The 23,269-nt window shown below is 39.9% G+C and overlaps 1 protein-coding gene across 1 annotated transcript in view; it reads left to right on the top strand.

Annotated features, from left to right (window-relative positions):
* The window catches only part of ttc27 (tetratricopeptide repeat domain 27), a 116,895-nt gene that overhangs the window by 81,368 nt on the left and 12,258 nt on the right, over window positions 1-23,269 (top strand). The window contains exons 12-18 of the mRNA XM_050071468.1: window positions 857-979; window positions 5,004-5,231; window positions 8,363-8,461; window positions 8,817-8,869; window positions 13,276-13,441; window positions 20,986-21,183; window positions 21,375-21,486. Of these exons, the coding sequence (XP_049927425.1) occupies window positions 857-979; window positions 5,004-5,231; window positions 8,363-8,461; window positions 8,817-8,869; window positions 13,276-13,441; window positions 20,986-21,183; window positions 21,375-21,486 (979 nt within the window). The remainder of the gene's footprint in view (window positions 1-856; window positions 980-5,003; window positions 5,232-8,362; window positions 8,462-8,816; window positions 8,870-13,275; window positions 13,442-20,985; window positions 21,184-21,374; window positions 21,487-23,269) is intronic.

The following is a 23,269-nucleotide window of genomic DNA, read 5'->3' as shown; positions in this document are numbered from 1 at the left end:
CCATGGCCTGCATGTGACAAAGCACTGAAGGCCTAGTTATGGTTGGGGGTGGGGTTCTGTTTTTTTCTGTGTGTGTTGTACTTTATTTTAATTTGAAGAAAATAACTTTTACACATTTAGACTGAAGGAATTTTTATTCTTTACATACAGTTGGTTTTATACATTTTAGGCATCTAACTACACATTACATAGTGAAGTATATTACATCACTGCTGACCAGGCAGCCATTGGTTTACATTCATTTCAGTGGTATAAAGAACAACTTTCAAATATACACTCATGTAGGGAAGTAATCATTTCATATAGTCATTATTTTTAGACACTAGCGATGTGGCTTCAGGAATATCAAGGTTGGTTTGTCGGTTGGTCAGTCCACTGCTCTAGTCCAGACCAAAATACCTCAACAAATATAGGATGGATTGCAAAGAAATTTTGTAGAGACTTTCAAATGTCCCACTGAGTTTGGTGATCCCCTAACTTTTTTCTAGCGCCACCAGCAGGTTGACATTTGAGTGAAATACCTCAACAACTATCAGATGGATTGCTATGAAATTTGGTTCAGACATTCATGCCCCATTTATGATGAATTATAATATATTTGGTTAGCAATGGTTTATGTCCACATACCTGCATAACAAGTAATATTTCCATCACTCCCAGCTGTGGTTTGTGTTTAGTGCTTGTTAGCAAATGTTAGCATGCTTACATGCTAAACTAAGATGGCAAACATGGTGAACAATATACCCAATAAACATGATCATGTTAGCATTTTCACTGTATGCATGTTAGCATGTTGACAACATTGCAAAGTGATTAGAATGGTTGTAGCCGCTCATCTTTCTCTCCTCCTCTACAGAAACAGCTGGCCAGCCTGCTGATGGACCTCGGCTGCAACAGTTCAGCTCTGCTCCTTTATGAGAAGCTGGAGCTCTGGGAGGATGCAGTTATCTGCCATGAGAGGCTGGGCCAACATGGCAAGGTACACACAACACACACACACACACACACACACACACACACACACACACACACACACACACACACAAACGTACCTTTACCATTTTTATGTTTAAAACTAGAGACCATCTTGCAGTGGGATTACTCCAGCCGCAATACAGCCATCCACAATTTACAACTGATAGCCCTTTTGACTGCCAGAATCGTGCCCCTCAAACTGGGTATTTTAAGCCAAAACATGATCTTTTCCTTATCAAAACCAAGTATAACCAACGTTAACCACAGTTTTGTTGAAATTATGTTTCAACATATCTGCTAATTTATAAAGTGCAAAGGTAATATATTGGTGGTTTGCAGAAACATTCAATGCCAACATTTCTTTCTGCAATGGGGTTGCAACCACACATGATAAAAAAAAATTAAAAAACATATAGGAGTATAAAGGGTGAATACACGAAGAACAAAAAGAAGAAAAAAGAATGAAAAAAGAGAAACGGGCATGGTTAGAGGTGTGCTGATGCTGTCTGTATTTTACAGAGATGAGGGCTGGCATGGCAGAGGCATGATGGAGAATTAATATCTGTTAGTTTTGACTGATGGTTGTCTGAGGCAGGATCCAGAGGGTACAAAGTTGAATTCTAAGTGCAGGGGATGGATATTGTCAGAAATGATGGATTTAGCTTTCTTTAACAGCTGTTTGCTGTAGTTCAGACAGGCATTGCTGCTGAATACCAATGATTTTGGCTGCTGACTTTCATCACCCTTGTTAATGGGTTTTTCTGTTTGAGGTTAAGAGATGCATACCAGCAAGTTAAAGCAAAAGTGAAAACTAGATTGAAAGGATTTATAATATAGGGATGTTTGAAAAAACACTTGTGCTTTTAAGGGTTAAAGTCCTTGCATTTCTGCCTGAATGGCTGTTTACTGTTACTGACCTCATCAGCTCTGAGTCCAATTTGAGTGCTTTGGGGTGTGAAGGAGGAATTCTAAAAAGGTTTTCAAGTTTAACGTTAGTATTCATGAAGAAAATGAATTTGGTCAGTGGCCCAAAAGAGTTTCCTACAAAAACAGTACATCTACAGAAACGGTACAAAAATGGTGTTATCCACAGGTGATCAAAGACCTTATGTTCCCTGCTCAAGCAACCTCACACACAACCTCACACACACACACACACACACACACACACACACACACACACACACACACACACACACACACACACACAGAAGATTATTGCAAAATTAGTGCAAAACCATAAACATAATGTGAATAAATTACATATGACATGAGTGTGACCTGAGACAGTTATAAGCAAAGCCAAATGACACATGGCACAGATTTAGTGCTGGTAAACGCAACAGGAACAATAGATTGTTTATAATTTCATGGTTTTTATTTTGCATTCTTCTCTTCTCCCATTCACGGACCAGAGAGAAAAAGGTTTTTTTAAGTGTGTTTTCAGCTCTCAGTACTTTTATATCTTCTTACAGAATCTCTGTTGTTTCAAGTTTAGTTTCTCTCCTGTGTCCTGTTTTTACTTTAGATATCTGCTTTATTTTACTGTTTTGTGTTCACTTTAAGCTGTATAGGAGTCGTGTTAAGTTACTGCTTATGAAAACTTAATGTTTTTGTGTTTTGCTGTTTCACAATAAGAGCTTCTACATATCAAAGTAACACAGGTCTTTTAATGTAAAGAATCTGTGGGAAACATAATGTGTTTATCACCGAATTAGCGCAACTTCTTCAGTCTTTAATACAAACAAGCCAGGGAAGAAGAATCCAAGCAGAAACTGCCATAATGAGGTGTTGGATGAAGAGTTGCAGACAACAGGCTCTTACTGCACCTCTGCAAACAGCTCACCTCCAACACCGGGTAAACTTCTTTTACTTGCCCTGCTATATGATGGAAAAACACATGCAGAAAAATAATGAGGGACTTTAGCCGTGGATCAGCTTGCTGTTTTTAAACAGCATTGACTCAAGACAAGCCATTGTCAGTTAAAGACACACCTTCAAGCAGAGAGCACTGTTGTAATGGAGATGCAAATCCTTGCCACGCTGGGCTGACGGAGCAGAGTCAAACCAAACCAAACCAAGCCAGAACATGAGTGTTGAAAAATCATATCAGTGGCCCAATTTAGCTGGGACACACTGATATACCTGCATGTCAATGCAAATAGATAATCAGCCAATGTATAAAGGTATGCAGACATGGTTAAGGGTTCAGATCAAACATCAGATGTGGTCTGATCTGTGTCACCATGGTTGGTGCCAGATGGGGTAGTTTGTCTCAGAAATGGCTGATCTCCTGAGATTTTTACGCACAGCGGAGTTTGCAGAGTTTTGCAAAAAACATAAAATGAGCAGCAGTTCTTCAGTTTCAGTTGCTGAGATGGGCACACTGGCCTTCTATAGTTGGTCCTCACCCTCCACTCTCCCACAGATGGGCCTTTTAAGTGACTCTCCCACACACTGCGGCTAATTGCTGCAACACCTGATTTGGTGTGAATGCAGCTTACACCTCACTGGAGACGTACAAAGTAACAGCTTGCTCGAAGACCCCCACCATCATCCCTTTCCCCCAAAAAACAAGGACTACAGGATTTAACAACTACAGACCCATCACCCTGACCTCCTTGTCCTCCTGGTCTTGAAGTCAAGCACCCTGTAATGTCTTACTTCCAAACAATTACCGGCCCACCCCTGGACCCCCTGCAGTTCATCTACAGAGCAAGCAGGTCTATAGATGGTGCAGTCAGCATGGGCCTCCATTTCATCCTCCAGCAACTGACCTCCTCAGGAACCTAAGCCAAGGTCCTGTTTGTGGACTTGAGCATTGCCTTTAACAGCATCATCTGTTGCAGGACAAGCTCTTTCAGTTGAGTGTGCCACACTGAATTCCTGTCTGACAGGAAGCATCATGTGAAGCTGGGGAAACACATCTCTGACTCCCAGACCATCAGCACCGATTCCCCTCAAAGCTCAGTCCTTTCTCCTTTACTCCTGAAGTTCACTAATGATACCACCGTTACAGGGTTCTTAAATTAGGATAAGTCCCCCTACAGGTAGGAGAGGAACCATCTGGTGACCTGGATGGACTGAACAACAGCTGACTGCTCTAAAAACAGTGGAGATGGTTGTGGATTTTAGGATGAACGCAGCCCCACCTACCCCTGTCACTTTTGTGACTAACCAGTTGACACTGTGGAGTCCTTGGGCACCACCATCATCCATTACCTTATGTAGGAGCTAAACATCAGCGCCCTTGTCACACAGAAGTTCAACCTGCTAAAGACAGTGATGGTGCACTTCGACACCACCATTACTGAGTCCATCCTCACCTCCTCCATCACCATCTAGCACGCTGCTGCCACTGCCAAGGACAAGGACAGAATGCAGGTTATAATTCACCCTGCAGAGAACGTGATTGGCTGTAATCTGACATCCCTCTAAGACCTGTACACCGCCAGGACCTCAGGAGAGCAGGAAAGATTGTGGCCGACCCTTTCCAACCTGGACACAGAAAACAGTTTCTTCCCATCTGCAGCTGCCTCATCAGCAAGACCCAGGACCCCCCCCTCACAGACTGAGCTCACCCTATAGATACTATACGTAACATTAAGGTCAAGTTTCCACATCTATCAAAATGTATTACATTCTCTGTACTTTATACTGTGAACTTTTTTGTTTTGAACTATATTTGCACCTGCAAAACACTGTGTAGCTCATTGATTTTGAAGCAGGTTTATTTTGAGTTTTTACAGTATTTCTTTTCATGTTTTATTTTTAATTTTAGAATGTTTTCTATTCTATTTTTGACTCTGCTTGACTTTACAATACCTGATTTTTATTTTTATTTTCTCTTAAACCAAGACACCGAGGCAAAGTCCCTGTCAAAATCCTGATTTATTCTGTTTTCACTTCATAGCCAACACTGCTCCAGTTTTCCACCTCTCCACTCCATCACTCATTTGTTTCTTTGCTGTTTTCTCTCCTCTTCCACCACTTTTACCTTCCCTCTCCTTTCCAATCCATTTGCTCAGGCTGAGGAAATCGTTCGCCGCGAGTTGGAGAAGAAGGAGACGCCCAGTCTGTACTGCCTCCTGGGAGACATATTGAGGGACCATCAGTACTATGACCGAGCATGGGAGCTTTCGGGCCAACGCAGTGCCAGAGCCATGCGCTCCAAAGCCCTGCTGCACCTTCGCAACAAGGAGTTCCAGCAGTGCGTGGACTGCTTTGAGCACTCAGTCAAAATCAACACTATGCAGGTACAAGCAATGCAGTCCTCTTAGGATGCATTAAGTGACCAGTGTTGTGCAAGTTACTTAAAATTAGTCATTAGTTACAATTACCAGTTACTTTTCTCAAATGTAATTGAATGACATTGCCACTTAATGCATATGAAAATAATTAGTTACTAGGGACAGTGACTTTTGTGTTACTTTAAAATTTCTGTTCAGATTCTCTTATTAATGAACAGACATTATTTTAGTGTTGATATGACAAAGTGTGGGACAAGACAACTGTCAGATTTCATTATTTTATAATTGTACCTATTATCACTGTGATGAAGAGAAAGTAGCGAAACAATAAAACATAGTATGTTTTGATAGGCTTATTTATTTTAGCCTTGTCAGCCTTTTAATGAAAGTCAAATTGCCTGGACTGTCGGCCACTTTGTGCAGTGACAGTTTAATTGGGTGATAACAGGGAATATGCTGCATTTATCTGCTATGATCAAGACAAAAGTTACAAGAAACATGCCCATTAAACTTCCAGTATCTGTAATGGCATTATTTTGTTTGAAAAAGTAATTAGTTACTTTTCCAGTTACCACCAGAAGTAGTGGCATAATGGTAACATGTAACTCCCAACAGAGGAAGTGACTCTGTTGAATTGAGGTTAATTTGAGCTTGTTAGCATGCTGACAGCTGAAATACATGGGACATGGATGCAACATGCTATGAAAGCGGGGCAGAGCAGGGATTTTTACCTGCCTCACAGACTCTATCTCTGTAGCGTGTGTTTGCTGCCAGCCTCTGTGTGCGTATTGAGTTTTTACAAGTGATAATGCAGCTGGTTGTGCAGGCTTTGGAGGTGTCCATTATATTTACTGGTACTGAATTCATTAACTGGATCGTTTAAACTACAGCATCACGAATGCATTCATTGATTATTTTTCATGTAAAGACTCCCACTATGTTGCTCTGCCGCGTCATATTCTCTCTGTTAAAGAGAAATATTTAGCATTTTAAACAGATTGTACTTGTTTTTTTTACAGCTCTGTGTAGTTTTTATCAGTTGTATTGCCACATAGCAGTGCATTGAGAAAAAGTTAGACCAGCCAGGTAAAAATAGAGATGAGCAGCACAATGCTCATGCAAGTGATCGCAGCTTCTGTGGTCAGTGTAGCAGCCTCAGTTCATTATAATAGACTCGTTTGAGATGAACTGCACCTCATCTGGAAAATGAATGAGATCAGGTTGCAGCAGCAGGGGGTGGTGACAGAAAACAGCAGTCAAGTTGGACAGTTTCTCGACAGTTTCCAGCAGCCTTCAGTCACAGAAATACTCACATCCTGTTGGATTTAATTCCAATTTATTAAAATTTTGTCGGAACCCTATATCAGCTTATTCTTCAATGGGATTTATACTTCTGCATTGAATTGATGCTGTACCTACGACCTAGGCTCTGTATTGATGCAGAGCCTACGCTCTTACATATGTGGTAGCCTGAAGTGCACCTCCCCAAAAATGTAATTACATGGGGCAATGCATTCTGCATTCTTTTTTTGGTAAGTTGAAAACCATTCCCCTCAGTAAAAACTAATACTTACTTTAATGTCACAGATAAGAAACAATAAATTGTTAAGACAATAAAGCCCCCACAAAAAAGCATTTTAAGTCATATGAGTAGAGGAAATCTCCACTAGTCGCTAGGCTAATTTATGCAATTTAAAATGCCATAGGCTTGTGCTAATAATGTTAGCATGTTGTAATTATTTGGAAAGCGTGTTTAATGTAAGACAGTTATTTTGTCAGTGGACCTTGTGAGCTGTAGTGGAACTGAGTTTGTAATGTTACCTTTGTTGTTGCTGTTGTTACTGACTTCATATGAGTAGAGCAAAATTATGCCAGCTACTAAGCTAATTTATACCATTTAAAAAACCATAGACTCGTGCAACTAACAGTAGCATGTTGTATTTGTGTGGAAAATGTGTCCAGCAAAAGACAAGTGCTTTGTCTGTGAATCCTGCGAGTTATAGTGAAGCCGAGTTGTGTATTTGTAATTGAAATTGTCCCTATCAAGCCATGTTTAATGTGTGTTTTGGGGGTGTTTTGACTCAGTTGAACTTTACAGCACTCAAAGAAACCCCACAGCCAACTAGTGTTTTCGCTACAGGGCGACATAGAATAGAATAGAATAGAATAGAATAGAATAGAATAGAATAGAATAGAATAGAATAGAATAGAATAGAAAGCCTTTATTGTCATTGCACGGGAACAAAGGGATGCTACATATACAATAAAATTGCGGGGGCTACTTCTAAGGTGCAGATAAGAAATACAGATAACTAATTGCGTTTGCATAGCAAACAACATTTATGCAACAGGATTGTTGTGCAACACAAGACAATAAATAACACACAATATAAAATAAGTAGCGCACAATGTAAAATATGTAGGATAAATGCTAAGTAACAGGTGAGGATTTTATCCATATGCATAGTTGTGTGGATTTACAGAGACCACAGACACTACAGCACAAGTATAAACGCTCACAACGGTGTAGGCCATGTGCGTAGACTGTGGCATACGCTCTGCACAGAGCTGACACACAAGTATAAATCTGCCTTAAGTCTCCAAGTGCTAATTATGTAGGAGTAGCCTGTTAAAATGCATCACCAGCTGTCTGTAATTTCTGTTCATAGTTCAACTTTAACTACAGAAATAAATTAAAAACATCAATAGTCAAACCTAGAGGAAGGAAAAACAAGACAACAGTTTTCATTAAACAGCTGTCAGATATAGTCAGGGCTTCACATCTGTTCAGATGTTATTTTAAGAATCCTCGCATCCCACTTCCACAAATCATGGTGTTGCTATACACTTAAAAAGCATGATTAAAACAGTCCAGTATGTTTCTCTTCTGCCAATGCTGCTCTGACAGTTCATGTGCGTACAGTATTACATCTTGGAGACACATTGTGTTAATTTTGAGGACGTGCACTGTCATCTCTCCAGACAGACACAGGATTTAAATAATCCCTGACTTTTGCTAGCAAACAGCTTTTAGAGTGTCTTTTTGAAATATCTCTGCGTATAGATAATACATGGATTCACTTGTATTGTTTCACCCTATTTGTGTCATGTGTGTCCCTGCGTGTGTGTTTGGACAGCTCGGCGTGTGGTTTTCCCTCGGCTGTGCCTACTTTGCCCTGGAGGGCTATGAGGGAGCTGCCAAAGCTTTCCAGAGGTGTGTGGGACTAGAGCCAGATGTAAGTACCTACACACACGCAAAATGTCACTGACTACATCATAATGTGGAAAAGTACAAGTTTGTGCATGGAGAGAATAACAATCCCACCAGTCTCTCACTGTAACTCCTCTTCCTTCGTTCACAGTCCTTGTCTAGAACACACGCACACACACACACCACACAGCAAAATTTGCAACACCAGTGCTCTTTCTTCACACCAGCCCTGCACCTTTTGACAGCCTTTGTGCATAATTGTGTATTTTATAAACTGCATTTTCTTCTATATGTTCCGTACTATTATTATTTATTAATATTCTCTACCCTTCTTACTATCTCCTTTCCTTTTTCAATTTCTTATCCCCTCCTCTTTTCAGAATGCAGAAGCGTGGAACAACCTCTCTACAGCCTATATTCGCCTCCAGAAGAAGTGAGTAAGAGTATGAATGTGGAGTGTACAGCAAAAGCTGTAAGAGCAGCCTGTGTTAAGGTATTTGCATTGGTAGTACTCGGTACTGTTTTGCCCAGAGACAGCCTACATAGTATGTGGCATTGACCCAAAGCGGTGCTGAAAACAGTCTCTTAAAAAAAATCTTGAACTGGGGTGTCAATAGCGTAGTGGACAGTGCCGGCACCCCATATACAGACGTGATGCCTCACTGCAGCGGTCGCGGGTTCGACTCAGGCTCACAACCATTTGCTGCATGTCATCCCCCACTCTCTCTTACTCCCCCATTTCACTCTCTCCTGTCAGTTAAAGGCAAAAAGCCAGGAAAAAAAATCTTAAAAAAAAAAAAAAAAAATCTTGAATCTTCTGATTATTAACATGATGTCTTACACACTTGCTGCACATTTGTTGGCATGCTGTGAATCTCCTGTTCCACCACCTCTTTAAGGTGGACTGAGATCTGGTCTGTGGAGTCCATTAGACTATACTGACAGTCCTTGACAAATTTCTCAGTAAAATTAAATATTCAAGGTTAAATATACAGTTAAAGTTAGAAAAAAATACATCTTAAAAACACCTGAGCCTTACTTTCCTGTTCTTAGCTGAGTGGAACCTGCTGTGGTCTTCTGCTGCTTTAAGCCATCTACTTCAAGGTTCAATGAAAATATTTACATATGTGAGCAGCAATACAGGTGTACCTAATAAAGTGGTCACTGAGCGTATTGTATACTTTTCCCCCTACAGGTGCAGTAATTTTATGAGACAAGAGAATTATGTAATTGCAGTTTCTTTAGGAAGACAAATAATGCAAATGAATAAGACACAAAAAACATTCACTGATTTGATGATGCACTGCAGCAACATCTGAATTTATCTTCTGGGGATCAATAAAGGCTCATCTTATCTTAATGCATAAACAGCATGAAGAAATGAACCGCACAAGCAAGTAAAGAAATGCTGCAAATTGTACAGAACAAATTGAAAATGTTTTTTTTATGGCAACGTTGTTTTTTGGTATACCTGAAGGTGCTAAATCACAGGTATGTATGGGACAAAGTAACGTTCTTTAAGCCTGAGTTCTTTATGGCTCTGGCTCTGGAAAGGCATGGTCATGTTCACACAGACATGGCTCCTCGTGCTGTGTTTATTTCCCACCAGAGAGAAGGCAGTGAAAGCAGAGAGGAACAAAATAAATCCTGAGTGTCTCTGAGCCTTTGTTTACACCAGACTCGTGCTTTCAGGCCTGAAATTGAAAAGCAAAGCAGGAAAGCTTCTAATAATACCTGGTTAGCACCACTGCCAATTCAGCAGAAGCACTTTTTAACTTTTAACTTGTGTGTGTGTGTGTGTTTGTGTGCGTCTGGCAGCAACATTGTATTAACTTTTCAATCCTTCACCAAACGTTAGAATTAATGTTATTGTAACGGTTGTTAATGGATTTGGCACAGTAGTGGTGCAGCTTAACTACACATTCCATAACAATTGTGCATTTTGTGATAAAAGCGTCAAATTTGGTACATGTATAGCCAAAGACATATATAAAAGAATTAGATGTGGAGCCATCATGGATTTTCAATATGGCGGCCATGGCAGCCATTTTCCAAAATGGATGCCAGCCACAACTGTTTTTATATCAAATTCCATATTAACTATGAATATTATGTGATAGAATCATCAAATTTGGTACAGTTATAGCCAAAGACATGTAGAAAAAAATTAGATGTGGAGCCATCATGAATTTTCAATATGGCGGCCAATTTTCAACATGGCCGCCTTTGACAACTGTTTTTAGATCAAACTTCATATTAAGGATAGATATTATGTGATAGAAGCATCACATGTGGTACAGTTATAGCCAAAGACATGTAGAAAAAAAATAAGATGTGGAGCCATCATGAATTTTCAATATGGTGGCCATTCAAAATGGCCGCCAGTGACAACTTTTTTTTAGATCAATTTTCATATTAACAATGGATATGTGATATTAAGAATATATGTTGAATCTATCTACCATACATAGCACTTGGGAACTATCTTTCGAATACTACCATACATAGCACTTGGGAACTATCTTTCGAATAGTACATTTTTCAAGATGGCGGCCAACTACTGAAAAATGGTAGTTGCAATAGCTGCATAGACTCGTCTGATTTGGAAGATCTTTGAGTCAATTCATATATTTTTATTCACAAAATATGTGATAACAATACATTTTTTCAAGATGGCGGCCATGACTGGTAGCCTATGAGAATTATACTAGCAATACAGTTGCATAGATCTATCTGATCTGGATATCTCAGTTAGGGTTAGGGTAGAGTGTGTAGTGTAGTGTCCATTCACATTTTTATGAAATAAAATTGCCTAGAATAGAGCGGACGTCACAGCACAACCAGGGCACACTGGTGACACCACTGCTGTGAAACTCAGCATGGGGTTCAGTGGCAGCTAAATACACTCTGCTTTATAATGATTTACTCAGTGATAGTTTAGTGGTAGTGTAGTTTAGTTTCCTAAATGCGATCTAATGTTAGCCCCACATCTAGTTGATATGCACATTAAGATGTAGTTAGATAGCCGCACCTAAATTGACAGGATGTGCCTGGACATGTGACTAGGCTTGATCTGGTGTGGGAACGCTACTTGTCTGAGTCCTTGAAAGCTGCCACAAGAGCAAAGCGTGGGGAAGGCGTGCAGAGACGTGTGGTAGGCTCTGCACCCATTCCCAGGAACTGGCAAAGCTTTCTCAGAGTTGACAGCAATAAGACTGTTGTTCACCTTACTCTCAGATGCTCTGCTTGAGGAGTTTGTGCAGGACAATAAACAGCTTGTCACAAATGGTGTAGAAGTCCTCAGCAAGCCACCACTTCAAGATCTGTCCTCAATTGCTCCATGTACACACGAGGAAGCTGATAGTGGCATGTTATTACATGTGGCCCATGCAGCAAGAAATGGCCATCAGAAAATAACGATACAAACTGTTGATACTGATGTTGTGGTGCTGGCTGTTGCAGTTGCTCAGGGTCGCCAGCCAGAAGACGAGTTTTGCTTGGCATTTGGACCTGGAAAGGCTTTTCAATACCTTGCAGCCCATGAAATTGCAGCAGGGCTGGGGCCTGAGAAGGCACGTGCACTTCCAGTGTTCCATGCATTGACGGGCTGTGACACTGTATCAAGCTTTGCTGGCCATGGGAAGAAGACTGCCTGGGCTGTATGGACTGTCTTTCCAGAGCTTACACATGCCCTGTTAAAACTATCCTCTGCCCCAGATGGCATACAACAGGAGGTAATGGCTACGATCGAGAGATTTGTTATACTGCTATATGACTGAACCAGCCCATGCACAGAAATAGACACTGCGAGGAGGAAGTTATTTGTGAAGAGGCACAATGTGCTCCGACAAAGGCTGCCCTAGAGGAGCATGTGAAGAGAGCAGTTTACCAAGGAGGGCATGTGTGGGGCCAGATGCTGGTGTCCACACCAGAACTACCTTCACCATGTAGATGGGGCTGGTCTAAGACATCTGAGGGCTACTATGCACCCTTCTGGACATGCCTACCAGATGCAGGCCAGGCCAGGCCAGGCCAGCTATGAACTTGTCTCCTGCCAATGTAAGAAGGGTTGTGTTAGGAAGTGCAAGTGCAAAAAAGCTGCCTTAGAGTGCACAGCTCTCTGTTACTGTGAAGGGGAGTGCTGAATAGACTTCCCCGCACTGGGCCTACTTAGACAGTTATTGTTATCACATATTTTGAGTCTTGAATTGCAGCTTCTGAACAATTCTGAAGTTCATAATTTGAATTCAGATTCATAAAAAATATATGAATTGACACAAAGATCATCAAAATCAGACGAGTCGAGCTGTATTGCAACTACCATTTTGCAGGAGTTGGCTGCCATCTTGAAAAATGTCTTATCCAAATGATAATTCCCAAGTGCTATGTATGGTAGATAAATTCAACTTATATCCTCAATATCACATAATATCCATCGTTAATACGAAAATTGATCTAAAAACAGTTGTCAATGGCGGCCATCTTGAAAAATGGCCGCCGTATTAAAAATCCACGATGACTCCATATCTAATTTTTTTCTACATGTCTTTGGCTATAACTGTACCAAATTTGATGCTTCTATCACATAGTATCTATCGTTAATATGAACTTTGATCTAAAAACAGTTGTCAATGGCGGCCATGTTGAAAATTGGCCGCCATATTGAAAATTCAGGGTGGCTCCACATCTGTTTTTTTTCTACATGTCTTTGGCTATAACTGTACCAAATTTGACGCTTTTATCACAAAATGCACAATTGTTAAGGTAATCTGCACCACTACAGCAATTTTTTCACTGCTAACTTTCTCGCTCTTCTCTTCCTGTCACCATCATTGGCAGAAACAAAGCCTTTCGTACCCTGCAGGAAGCCCTAAAGTGTAACTTCGACCACTGGCAGATCTGGGAGAACTTCATCGTTGTAAGCATTGACATCGGGGAGTTTGCTGAAGCCATCAGGGCCTACCATCGCTTGATGGACCTCAGGGAAAACTACAAGGACATCCAGGTAAAGAAGTGCACTTAACATCATCTCAGGTGCCATTATACTTAACTCTCTGATAGTATGTATTGCAAGGAATGAATGTATCATACAACTGTGACTCAATGGGATGTCACAGTGAATGATGTCGGATTTTTTTCTCCTTACAGCCAAACAGCAGCTAATGTTCAGATTTCATTCTACTTTCATGAACTTGTACTTTTTGACACTGCTGTGAAGTAATCCCTGCAGTGCCGTACACAGGCCTTTTTTCTCTTGGGATTAATAAAGTATATGAAATTTTAAAAAAAGAATAAAAAATTATATTCATCATTCCCACCCAGCAGTCCAGTCCAGTCCAGTTCAGTTCAGATCAGTTCAGTTCAGTTTTGTCTAACATTAGAATGGTTATTTATGCGTTTCCATTGTCAGAAGTTGTAGATGGTACCAATAGAACCACTAATTCTGTCCCGTTGCGGTACATGTCCGTACAGGTTACATACTAGTTCAAAGGGTACTACATCTCAACTGTGAAAACAGGGCTTAGGTCTCCACATTCTTGTGCTTTTCTTTTTTCTTTGAAATATGAATAAAATATGAACCTAGATTCTGTTACATATTTTGATTTACAGTTTAACTGTAATTAGAGATCATTTGTTACCTTTTGGCCACCGTATTGTTTCCTGTGAAAAAAACAGCCAAGCTTGCATTACATCACCCACCAGCGGGAGCATTTGTTGGTGCGGTGCGTTGCAGGGCATTCGGTTAGGTCTTTTTTTTACCTCTTGTGGAAGAACAAATACCATGGCTTTTTTTTTCTCTGTTTTCTATCATTATGTCAGCCCAGTTATATGAAAAGATCATCGTTCTTCTTTAATGCTCTAGTGGGTAGGATTTAGGTAGATCTACCATAAAACTCAAATTTAAAGCTTAGTCCCAGTCAAACTCCCAGTCTCTTTTACCAGCCCGGTGTGGCTACACATTTTGACAAATAAAGGCCTGTCTCAGTAAGAAGCCCGGTCTGGTTGCCAATCAGTTCATTTTTAAAGAAGTTTTTGGGATGTATTAAAATGGGTTGTTGGTTACCCACTTGAGCTAATGTCAGTTAGCTTCTTTGATTGCACATACAAATAAATATTTGAAACTTTTGTCAATATGGCAATGCTACACATTGTTAACTCAGTTAGATTCTCCACAGTTTAATTGTTCACCTAACAAGAGAATCAGAAGGGTTTTTCGTAAAAACTTTTCCAAGTTATGGATATTGTTTTAACAGGATTCAGTGGTGTTGTGTCAGTATGCCACGTGCCATAATCCTCCCTAATGCACTCCCTAATGTCTGTCAGAGCTTGATCAAATTAATGTTTCGTAATTGATATGTTACTGGAAGCCTAATTTTTATCCAAGTAATATTCATACTGGTTCAAATAAACAATTTGATTGTATTTCCTGATCTTCGCTGAGCAACAGTTTTGTGTGAAATGAATTAAAGGCCTGTGCCATATAGATGCCTCTCCCATATATAAGCCTGTTTAGTTTAATGACTTAAGAAAATAATAGCCCGGGCTACTAATTGAAGTTTTACGGTATTTGCAGAAATTGGATATAATACTTTTTATTAGCATATAATCACCTGAGGCCAAGGATCATATTTTCAGTAGTTTAGACTGAGCCCCCCATATCTCCATAGTCGTCTGTCCTCCGCCATGTTTCTACGTGAGCGTAGAACAGACAAACTAAATGCTGGCTCTAGATATGTCCCTCTTGCGTTTTTATGTTATCTGAAGGCCACCGTAGGTTCTTTGACACACTTGGAAAGGGAGGTGTAAGGGAAGGGGTATTCAGTTGGTTGCAATCTGCAAACTCACTTCTAGATGTCACTAAATCTTACACACTGCCCCTTTAAGCACACTTAAGTAACATCACAACCACAACACATTCTAAGCAGAAAAATTAACCAAAACAGCAAGTGGTAGCATTTTCATGATTATTTATGCTCTGCTTGAGCCCTGTATTAATTTTAGTGTCATAGTTTGTAGCATTTAAATTGGGAGTGGTTGAAATCACAACTGTGACTCAGTGAGACATCTTGTGTTTTCTGGAGAAATACCAAGACTACCACATACCAAGACTACCACAAGTTCACATTTCTGAGTGTAACTGCAAATGACCAGTCACATCAATTAGGGTGCAAGATGTAAAGGTTGAGAGGGTCAGCAGCAGCCTCTGTGTTCCAAGCAAATAATTAGTTAGTGGAATCTGGCTTTGCTCTGTTTCCCTCCTTCTCCTCATTTTTAAAATCTGCTCTTACAAGCCAAATGCACAATATTACACATTAATACAGACTGCTGAGAGTACATATGGTTGGTTTTGGATTTGACAAGAATTTACTGTATTTCAAAGATTAATATGCTTTATCTTTATCTTCAGTACTGGGCCTGTCACAATAACTACTTTTGTTTGCCTCTTGTTCCTTACTTTGAACCCAGGTTATGCATATTTTAACTAACAAAGTGGAGTTGGACACACCCTAAATGCATTTGCACAATACACTTTAGGCAATGCACTAAAGATAATTTGAATAGGGCCTCTAGAATCAGCTTAATCGCCCTTCAGCAGCCAATTGGGAGACCTCGCTGAACCAAACTTTAAACTTTACTATTTAGCATTTCAGTTAAAGGCTTGCAGGACTTGATCGGATGAAAAATCAAAAGTCCTGGCATTCTCTTGACATAGGTCTTACTAAAGTTCATAAGCTACAGGATATCCCCTTTTCAGGTTGGAGCCGAACCAACACAACTCTTTGACTTGACCCTACACGAAATATAGAAAAACTTCTCGGCTATCGACATAGTAAATCAATCCCACTTACAGACATATAGTTTGAGATTTCTCAGTCATATCCAACCTTTGAAAATTTGTGACTCAAGCTATACTTAACATCACTGAAATTCAGTGTTCACAGAGACAAGATTAGCTTCATCTTTTTTCAACAGAAATATTTGATGGATGCTTTTACTGCAGCCACAAAAGACAATCTTGGAACTCCAGATGAACCCTGATTTACAATCGAAAAGGTTTTGGTCATATTCTTTGCTCAATATTGCAAACCTAGCATAGACTACAGCTAGCTTTAACAGAATTCAACCTTCAGCTATTGCAACATCATCAAAATGTATTGGTAAAATAAAGTCATTTATAATTGAGGTAGATGCAGGGTTTATTTTTTAGGGGTCCAAGCACCGAAGGGGTAGAACCCTCTTGGTTTGTTCTGATTTAGTATTTTCATGTCGTCTTCCACTGCGACTCAAAACCACGGCTCAAAACACTTGGCCCAGTAACTGGAAATGATATGCACATGCTTCCCCAAAAATATGAATCCAATTGTCCAGATGGTGGCACTGTAATTAACACCCAAAAACGCAGTCTTTTAAAGGCCAAGCTCCTCACACCGTAAGACTGATTGACTTAAAATTTGGCGCACATATCCAGGTCATATCCAGGACTCTTGTAAACAGTATATTTGGTTTAAGAACTTGTGGGACAGAAATACAGATTTCTATCATAAATTCTTCTTCTGTGCGGTGTTTGCATGTTCTTCCTGTGTGAGTGTGGGTTTTCTTCGGGTACTCCTGCTTCCTCCCACAGTCCAAAGACATGCAGGTTAGGTTAATTGATGACTCTGAATTGACCGTAGGTGTGAATGTGAGTGTGAATGGTTGTCTGTCTCTCTATGTTAGCCCTGTAATAGCCTGGCGACCTGTCCAGGGTGTACCCCGCCTGTTACCCAGTGTCAGCTGGATGGGCTGCATTCTGACATTTTCAAGCTAACCCAACAAACGGTGAACATTGACGGTCAGATGACATATTGAGGTAACAGATTTAAAATGTTTTTCTGTAAATAAGAACACTGTGGTGCAATTATACCAACCATTCTAGTGTTGGATATTTTGTGCCAAATCAAAGTGTATATTTATAGCAAAATGTTGTTCTACATCACTATTTTCTCTTTCTGTAGTGCAGCTTTAATTAAATATACCACTGGCCCCTCTCCCCTGCCTTCCTCAGTAAAACAAACCTGTCAAAACGTCACATAAAAGTAGTCTCTTTACTTCAAAAGACTATTCTATTTCTACCCTTCTATTTTTACTACCATCCATCTCACACCTTGTAGGAATAGTGGTGACACTTCCCCTCTTTTAACATATAATCAGATCTCAGGCACATTTTTAGAAGCTGCATTTCTGCCTTATTCTATTTCATATTTTTTTCCCTGTGGTTGTTTTAAGCCCACAGCAGCAGAGCTGGAGCAGTAGTAAAGAAGAGATTATGACAGGGACCACCATGAACTCCTCTCTATGGAATGTGTAGACTAAGGGCTGGTGACAGAAGTGCTTTGACTGGCTGATAGATTTCAAAGGAGATGCGGGTCACATGGCCCAGCTTTATGCCTCATGGGATTAAATGGGATACAAAAGCACACACACACACACACACACACACACACACACACACACACACACGCACACACATTCACACATACTGTAGGCACTTTACAAAAAATCCATTGGAAAAAAATTGAGTTTTTCCTCTGTCATTGTTGTGATCTAAAAGTAAACTTCAAAATGAGCTTCATAGAAAATTCAGGCCTGTCATTTGTGTTATTCTCTCTTTTTTCTCAACAGAGAGGTTATTACCAGTCCTCTTAATTTCACACTTTAACTGGATCTAGCAGGAATCAGAAAAGTCATCCATTCAGCTTTCACATTTCTTCACAGTGATGGACAGCATAGGTGTACATCAGACAGAGTTCTATTTATGGATTTAGTCTTACTCTCATCACAGGAAATGTCACATCAAACAGACTGACATCAGAGACACTCTGGCAGATATTACAGCGTGTGTGTTGGTCTTTGCACCTGTATCATTTGCCTCCTCTGTGTCAAAAACATAGAATATATCCCCACCCCTGTCACTCTTTGAGAAGCAAGTTTCGGGCAGCCTGTGTTCAGGTGTGAAGAGATGTGCAGGAGGGGGTGGTAAAAACTCCTCTGCATCATCTTGCATGACGTCTGACATGACATTACAAAGTAAGTGTGCTTTATAGCCTTCCAGTTGATTTACCTTAATTGTCACTGCAGTAAAAGGGCTCTCAGTCACTCACCAAAGAGGCCCCACAGGTGATTCCTCTGTTACCGGTGGAAGTTGGAGATCTTATTGACAGCAGATCTCCGCTGGAACGGATAATATTCTAAAGGTCCAGTATGTAGGATTTAGAGGCGTATATTGGCAGAAATAAAATATAATGTAATGAATATGTTTTCTTTAGTGTATAATCACTTGAAAATAAGAATCTTGTTTTGGTTACCTCAGAATGAGCTGTTTATATGTACAAAGGGAGTGGGTCCTTGTCTATGGAGATTGCCATGTTGCACCACCATGTTTCTATAGTAACCCAGAACGGACAAACCAAACACTGGCTCTAGATAGGGACATTCGTGTTTTTACATCGGCCAACGTAGTAAGCAGCCCCTCCTTGATGAGAGTGTCAGAAAATACAGTTTTGCTTTAGTAAGTGTTTTTACCAGTTTAAATCGCCTGGTGTGTTTGTTTTGGAGAAGAAGAGACTCCTGTAGAAACCTCCTGAACAATGAACACTGAAGGAATTCTAACCAGGAGAAGTTTCAGCTGGTTGCAATCTGCAGATGCCACTAAAGCCCTGTTTCCATCAAACACTTTCCAAATTGGAACCAAAAGTAACCCAGACATGTACCTAGACCCTGGATCTGTTTCGTATTTCCACCTTAGACAGTACTCTTAAAAGTGGGCGGGATTGTTGTCACTCACTTCTCCGTCCAGCACTCGCTGTATTTCCTCTCCACCTTTGACACAGATGGAAGTCCGCCCCTTGTTTATTGTCCACAGAATGAGGTTGCACACCAACATTTTATAGAACAAAAAAGAACAGGCTGGAGAAAAATTCTCTCTATGGAATATTAAAAAATAGGGGGTTTGAGCATTTAGTCCTTTTAAGGGAAGCACAGGGGTTTAGTGTTGCCGTAGCAGTTGTCATACTGACATTTAAGATGTGTTTCAAACCATCACCTCATGTATTGAGTTACATTACAAGTAAACATTCCACTTTAAAAGTTGTATCCTCTCTGTATCCTTTCATTTTATAGTTGATTAATATGTTTGAAAAACTTGCCAGGGTATGGACAGTGGTCACATAAAAGCTTCTAAACCAGCCACAACTCAGCCTTGAGTAAGGGTGACCATCCTCTATTGACCAAACAACGAACTGCAGTGTTTTTAGCTCCCTAACAGAGGGGTGACCAACATTGGGGACCATAAGGAACGGTTCTATTGGTACCATCTAAGACTTCTCACAAAATGTGTACCAGACTGAACTGTATTGCATGCTTGGTGGAAACGGGGCTTAATTTCCCCTAAATCTTACTCACTTTGCCTTTAAAAGAAGACAAGGGGGTGGTGGGAGGGAGAAACATTTGAAAGAGCGACCTCTCAGAGAGAGGGTTGGTATTTAAGGGTGGCAATGGTGGATTCACCCTCCCATCTACTTAACCTATGCATTGACTCTCACTCATGCTTTTGAGAATCTCTGTGTTTAAAGGCGCCCTCCATTATCAGCATTTCTTATAAGTTGTAATCCTTACAATTTCCATCCGGGTTGATTGACAGTGGTCACACATGCAGTTTAATACTATGGCAAACACTTGATGAGCAGCAACTGTGTCCAGATTACAACAGAATAATTGTAGTCGTTGAAAGTGCTGAAAATGACTTGTTTTGTAGATGCATTTTTTAAATGAACAATCAGGGTCAGTGCTAACTGTGATGACAAATACAACACACTTCCTATGAATGCTTCACAATAAAAACCAACCCATGTTTCATCAGCCGAACACTTGTATTATGCAGCAACAGCAGTGTGTTCTCTGATTAGCAGTAACTTCACCAAGCTCTGACATGTTGTAAACAGAGTGAACCGTTGACAGTGGAGTTGATATCAATGAAATAAAATTGCACTGGATTACATGCTGAATTGTTTCCTGTGAAATAGGCCATCTGAATTCATTGCAAGGATGGTGGGCTCCTGATTTAACCTCTGATTGAGGTGTAACCAGAAATATTAAATGAATAGTTTCAACTCTTTAGAGAGCAGTGCCAGTTTTCTGCCCTGTGTGTGTGTGTTGACTTGTTCTTTCAACACAAGTGTATCATTAGTAGATAACAGTGCTAGATTGGTGTAATTACCATAAACTAGGGTAACCATGATAGGGATAATTATGCCATCATGCGTGCAAGTGTTTGTGAAGATTAAAACCACATTTCCCATAAACCCAGTTACTTTGCTTCCTGCCACTCCCTCACTGGTTTCTTTGGCAGTGCTGAGCAATACTGCTTTGAAATCACAGTAATTAAAGGATTGCATGTGTAATTCAAACCCAATGACATCACATATAATGACACTAAGACTTCATCAATTGTGATTTTTCTTTTGTTAACACAAATCTGATGTTTGTACCATTTGTTTTTCTCCATGGCAGATTCTACAAATCCTGGTTCGGGCAGTTGTTGAAAACTTGATGGACAGTCATGGCGAGCAGGCAGTGACTCTGCAGTCCAAAGTGAAGGAGCTTCTGGGCCGGGTCAGTTCCCGCCACAGCAGTGACTCTGAGATATGGCAGCAGTACGCTCTGCTGTACGGAGACGGACACAGCTCTGACCCAGAGGACAACGAAAAGGTTGGTGCCAGTAATGATAACATTGAAAGTGTACTGACATGCAATGATTGGGTTGATTTGATAAGATGAAATGTCACGCTATCAACCGAGAGTCGTCAGCTTTAAAACACAAAATGAGCAAAACCCATGACTGCATTTGACTTCTGTGTAGCTACGTACTATGATTGTGGTGTTATTGTGTGGTTTTTCAGGCTCTGCAGTTCTTGTCCAAGGCTCATCGCTGCAAGGTTCAGACTGGTGGCTGGGAGAAAGAACCTGCTCTCTTCAAGGAGGTGATCAAGAAAGCCACCAATATGGGTGAAGGTGAGAGCACCACCATCCACACAGAAAGCTTTGTGTTTAATTCCAGGGAACGTTTATGTATGATCTTTGATACCCTGCTACAGACAGAGATGGGCACAAATACATCAAAATGTATTTTGATACAAAATACAAAATACCCCTCAAATGTATCAAAATAAAATACAAAATACTGGTGCCAGAAATGTATCAAAATAAAATACATGTATTTTGTATTTTCAAATCCAGAAAATACCCGCAGCTCTATAGGTCACTCTGTCGGTTGGTCAGTCGGTCCACAAAGCTTTTCATGAATAACTCAAAAAGTCCTTGACCAAAAATGCTCAAAATTTGCATACTGCAACTAGAGACCATGAGTAACTATACCAGAAAGAATGCCCACAATTCGTCCATAGTTGGCGCTATACTAACTGATTCAAATCTTTTTGTGAATAACTTAAAAAGTCCTTGACCAAAAATGCTCAGAATTTACATGCTGCAATTAGAGACCACAAGTAACTATGCCAGAAAGAACAACCATGATTCATCCATTAATGGCGTGATAGCAGCAAATCTGGTCGCAGCTACTGCAAATTTGCGCTTGTTTTCTCACAATTAGGTATAGCGGAGTATTCAGGTTTGGGCTATAGCATATACACAAAGCTCTGGTGAACCCCCGCAAAAAGGCAGAACACACACACATATATATATATATATATATATATATATATATATATATATATATATATATATATATTTATTAACCAGACTTAACAGCCCATAAACTTTTTTGTATCAACAAATACAATAGTCACAGACACTGTGATAATAACATATGAATAGCATTAGGCCTATGTGTACTATAAAAGTCATATAAATAAAAACATCAAGCTCTGCACAGAAAAATGAATAAAAATAAATGGTTAATGAATACAAAAGTGAACAGGTAGGCTAACCTAACAGCAAGTGAGTAGCCTATACATTTCTCTCTTTCGTTGGCCAGTGGGATGGTGTCTATTTTGGTTCTTGAGACCCAACCACTGACAACAACAGACAACTTTATTGATCCCACGTGAGGCAATTCATTTGTAGCATACTCATCCCAAGCATCAACCACAACAACATACAATTTCCTATGTTATGCACAGTCCAATAAAACAGACCACTAGGTCATTGAAGGGCACATTGAATGGCCCAAGTTTAAAAAACATATAGATAAAAATATATATTTTTTTAAAAAAGTAAAAAATATTGTTACATCTAATATTATAAGCTTGTGTAGCCTATTATTTTTGTTTTTTGATTCGTGGAGAAAGTATTTTGAGTATTTTAAATACAAAATTACTCCACTCAAAGTATTTTGTTTCAAATTACATTTGCTTTTTATCGGCCTTATCAAATACAAATTACAAAATACTCAAATGTAATTGAAATACGTATTTTAAATACAAGTAATAGAAATACTGCCCATCTCTGGCTACAGAGTCTCACTTTTGCCATGACTAAACCATTTCAGAATACTTTCTAAGAGATGACGATCCCAAAGGTCACGTTAATGGGAAGACCTGCTTACTACCTTGTATTGCTGACAGAAATGGTGTACCAAGCAGAGGTTGCGCTAGATTTTTTCGTCGCCGGTCATTTTGACTGACAGGGTCGTAAAAATCCGGTCATAATCTATTTTTACTGGTCATTTTAATTTTCATTTTTAAATGATAATAAAGATATTCAAAGACATTTAGTTTTCATTCGTTCGTTTTTAATAAATCCAACAAGCAAGTTATAAAGTGTGCATTAATAAGGACAT

This window comes from Epinephelus moara, chromosome 19 (assembly GCF_006386435.1).
Source record: "Epinephelus moara isolate mb chromosome 19, YSFRI_EMoa_1.0, whole genome shotgun sequence".
NCBI lineage: Eukaryota > Metazoa > Chordata > Actinopteri > Perciformes > Serranidae > Epinephelus > Epinephelus moara.
Note: the sequence above shows the minus strand (reverse complement) of the source record. Positions and strands in the feature narration are given on the sequence as shown.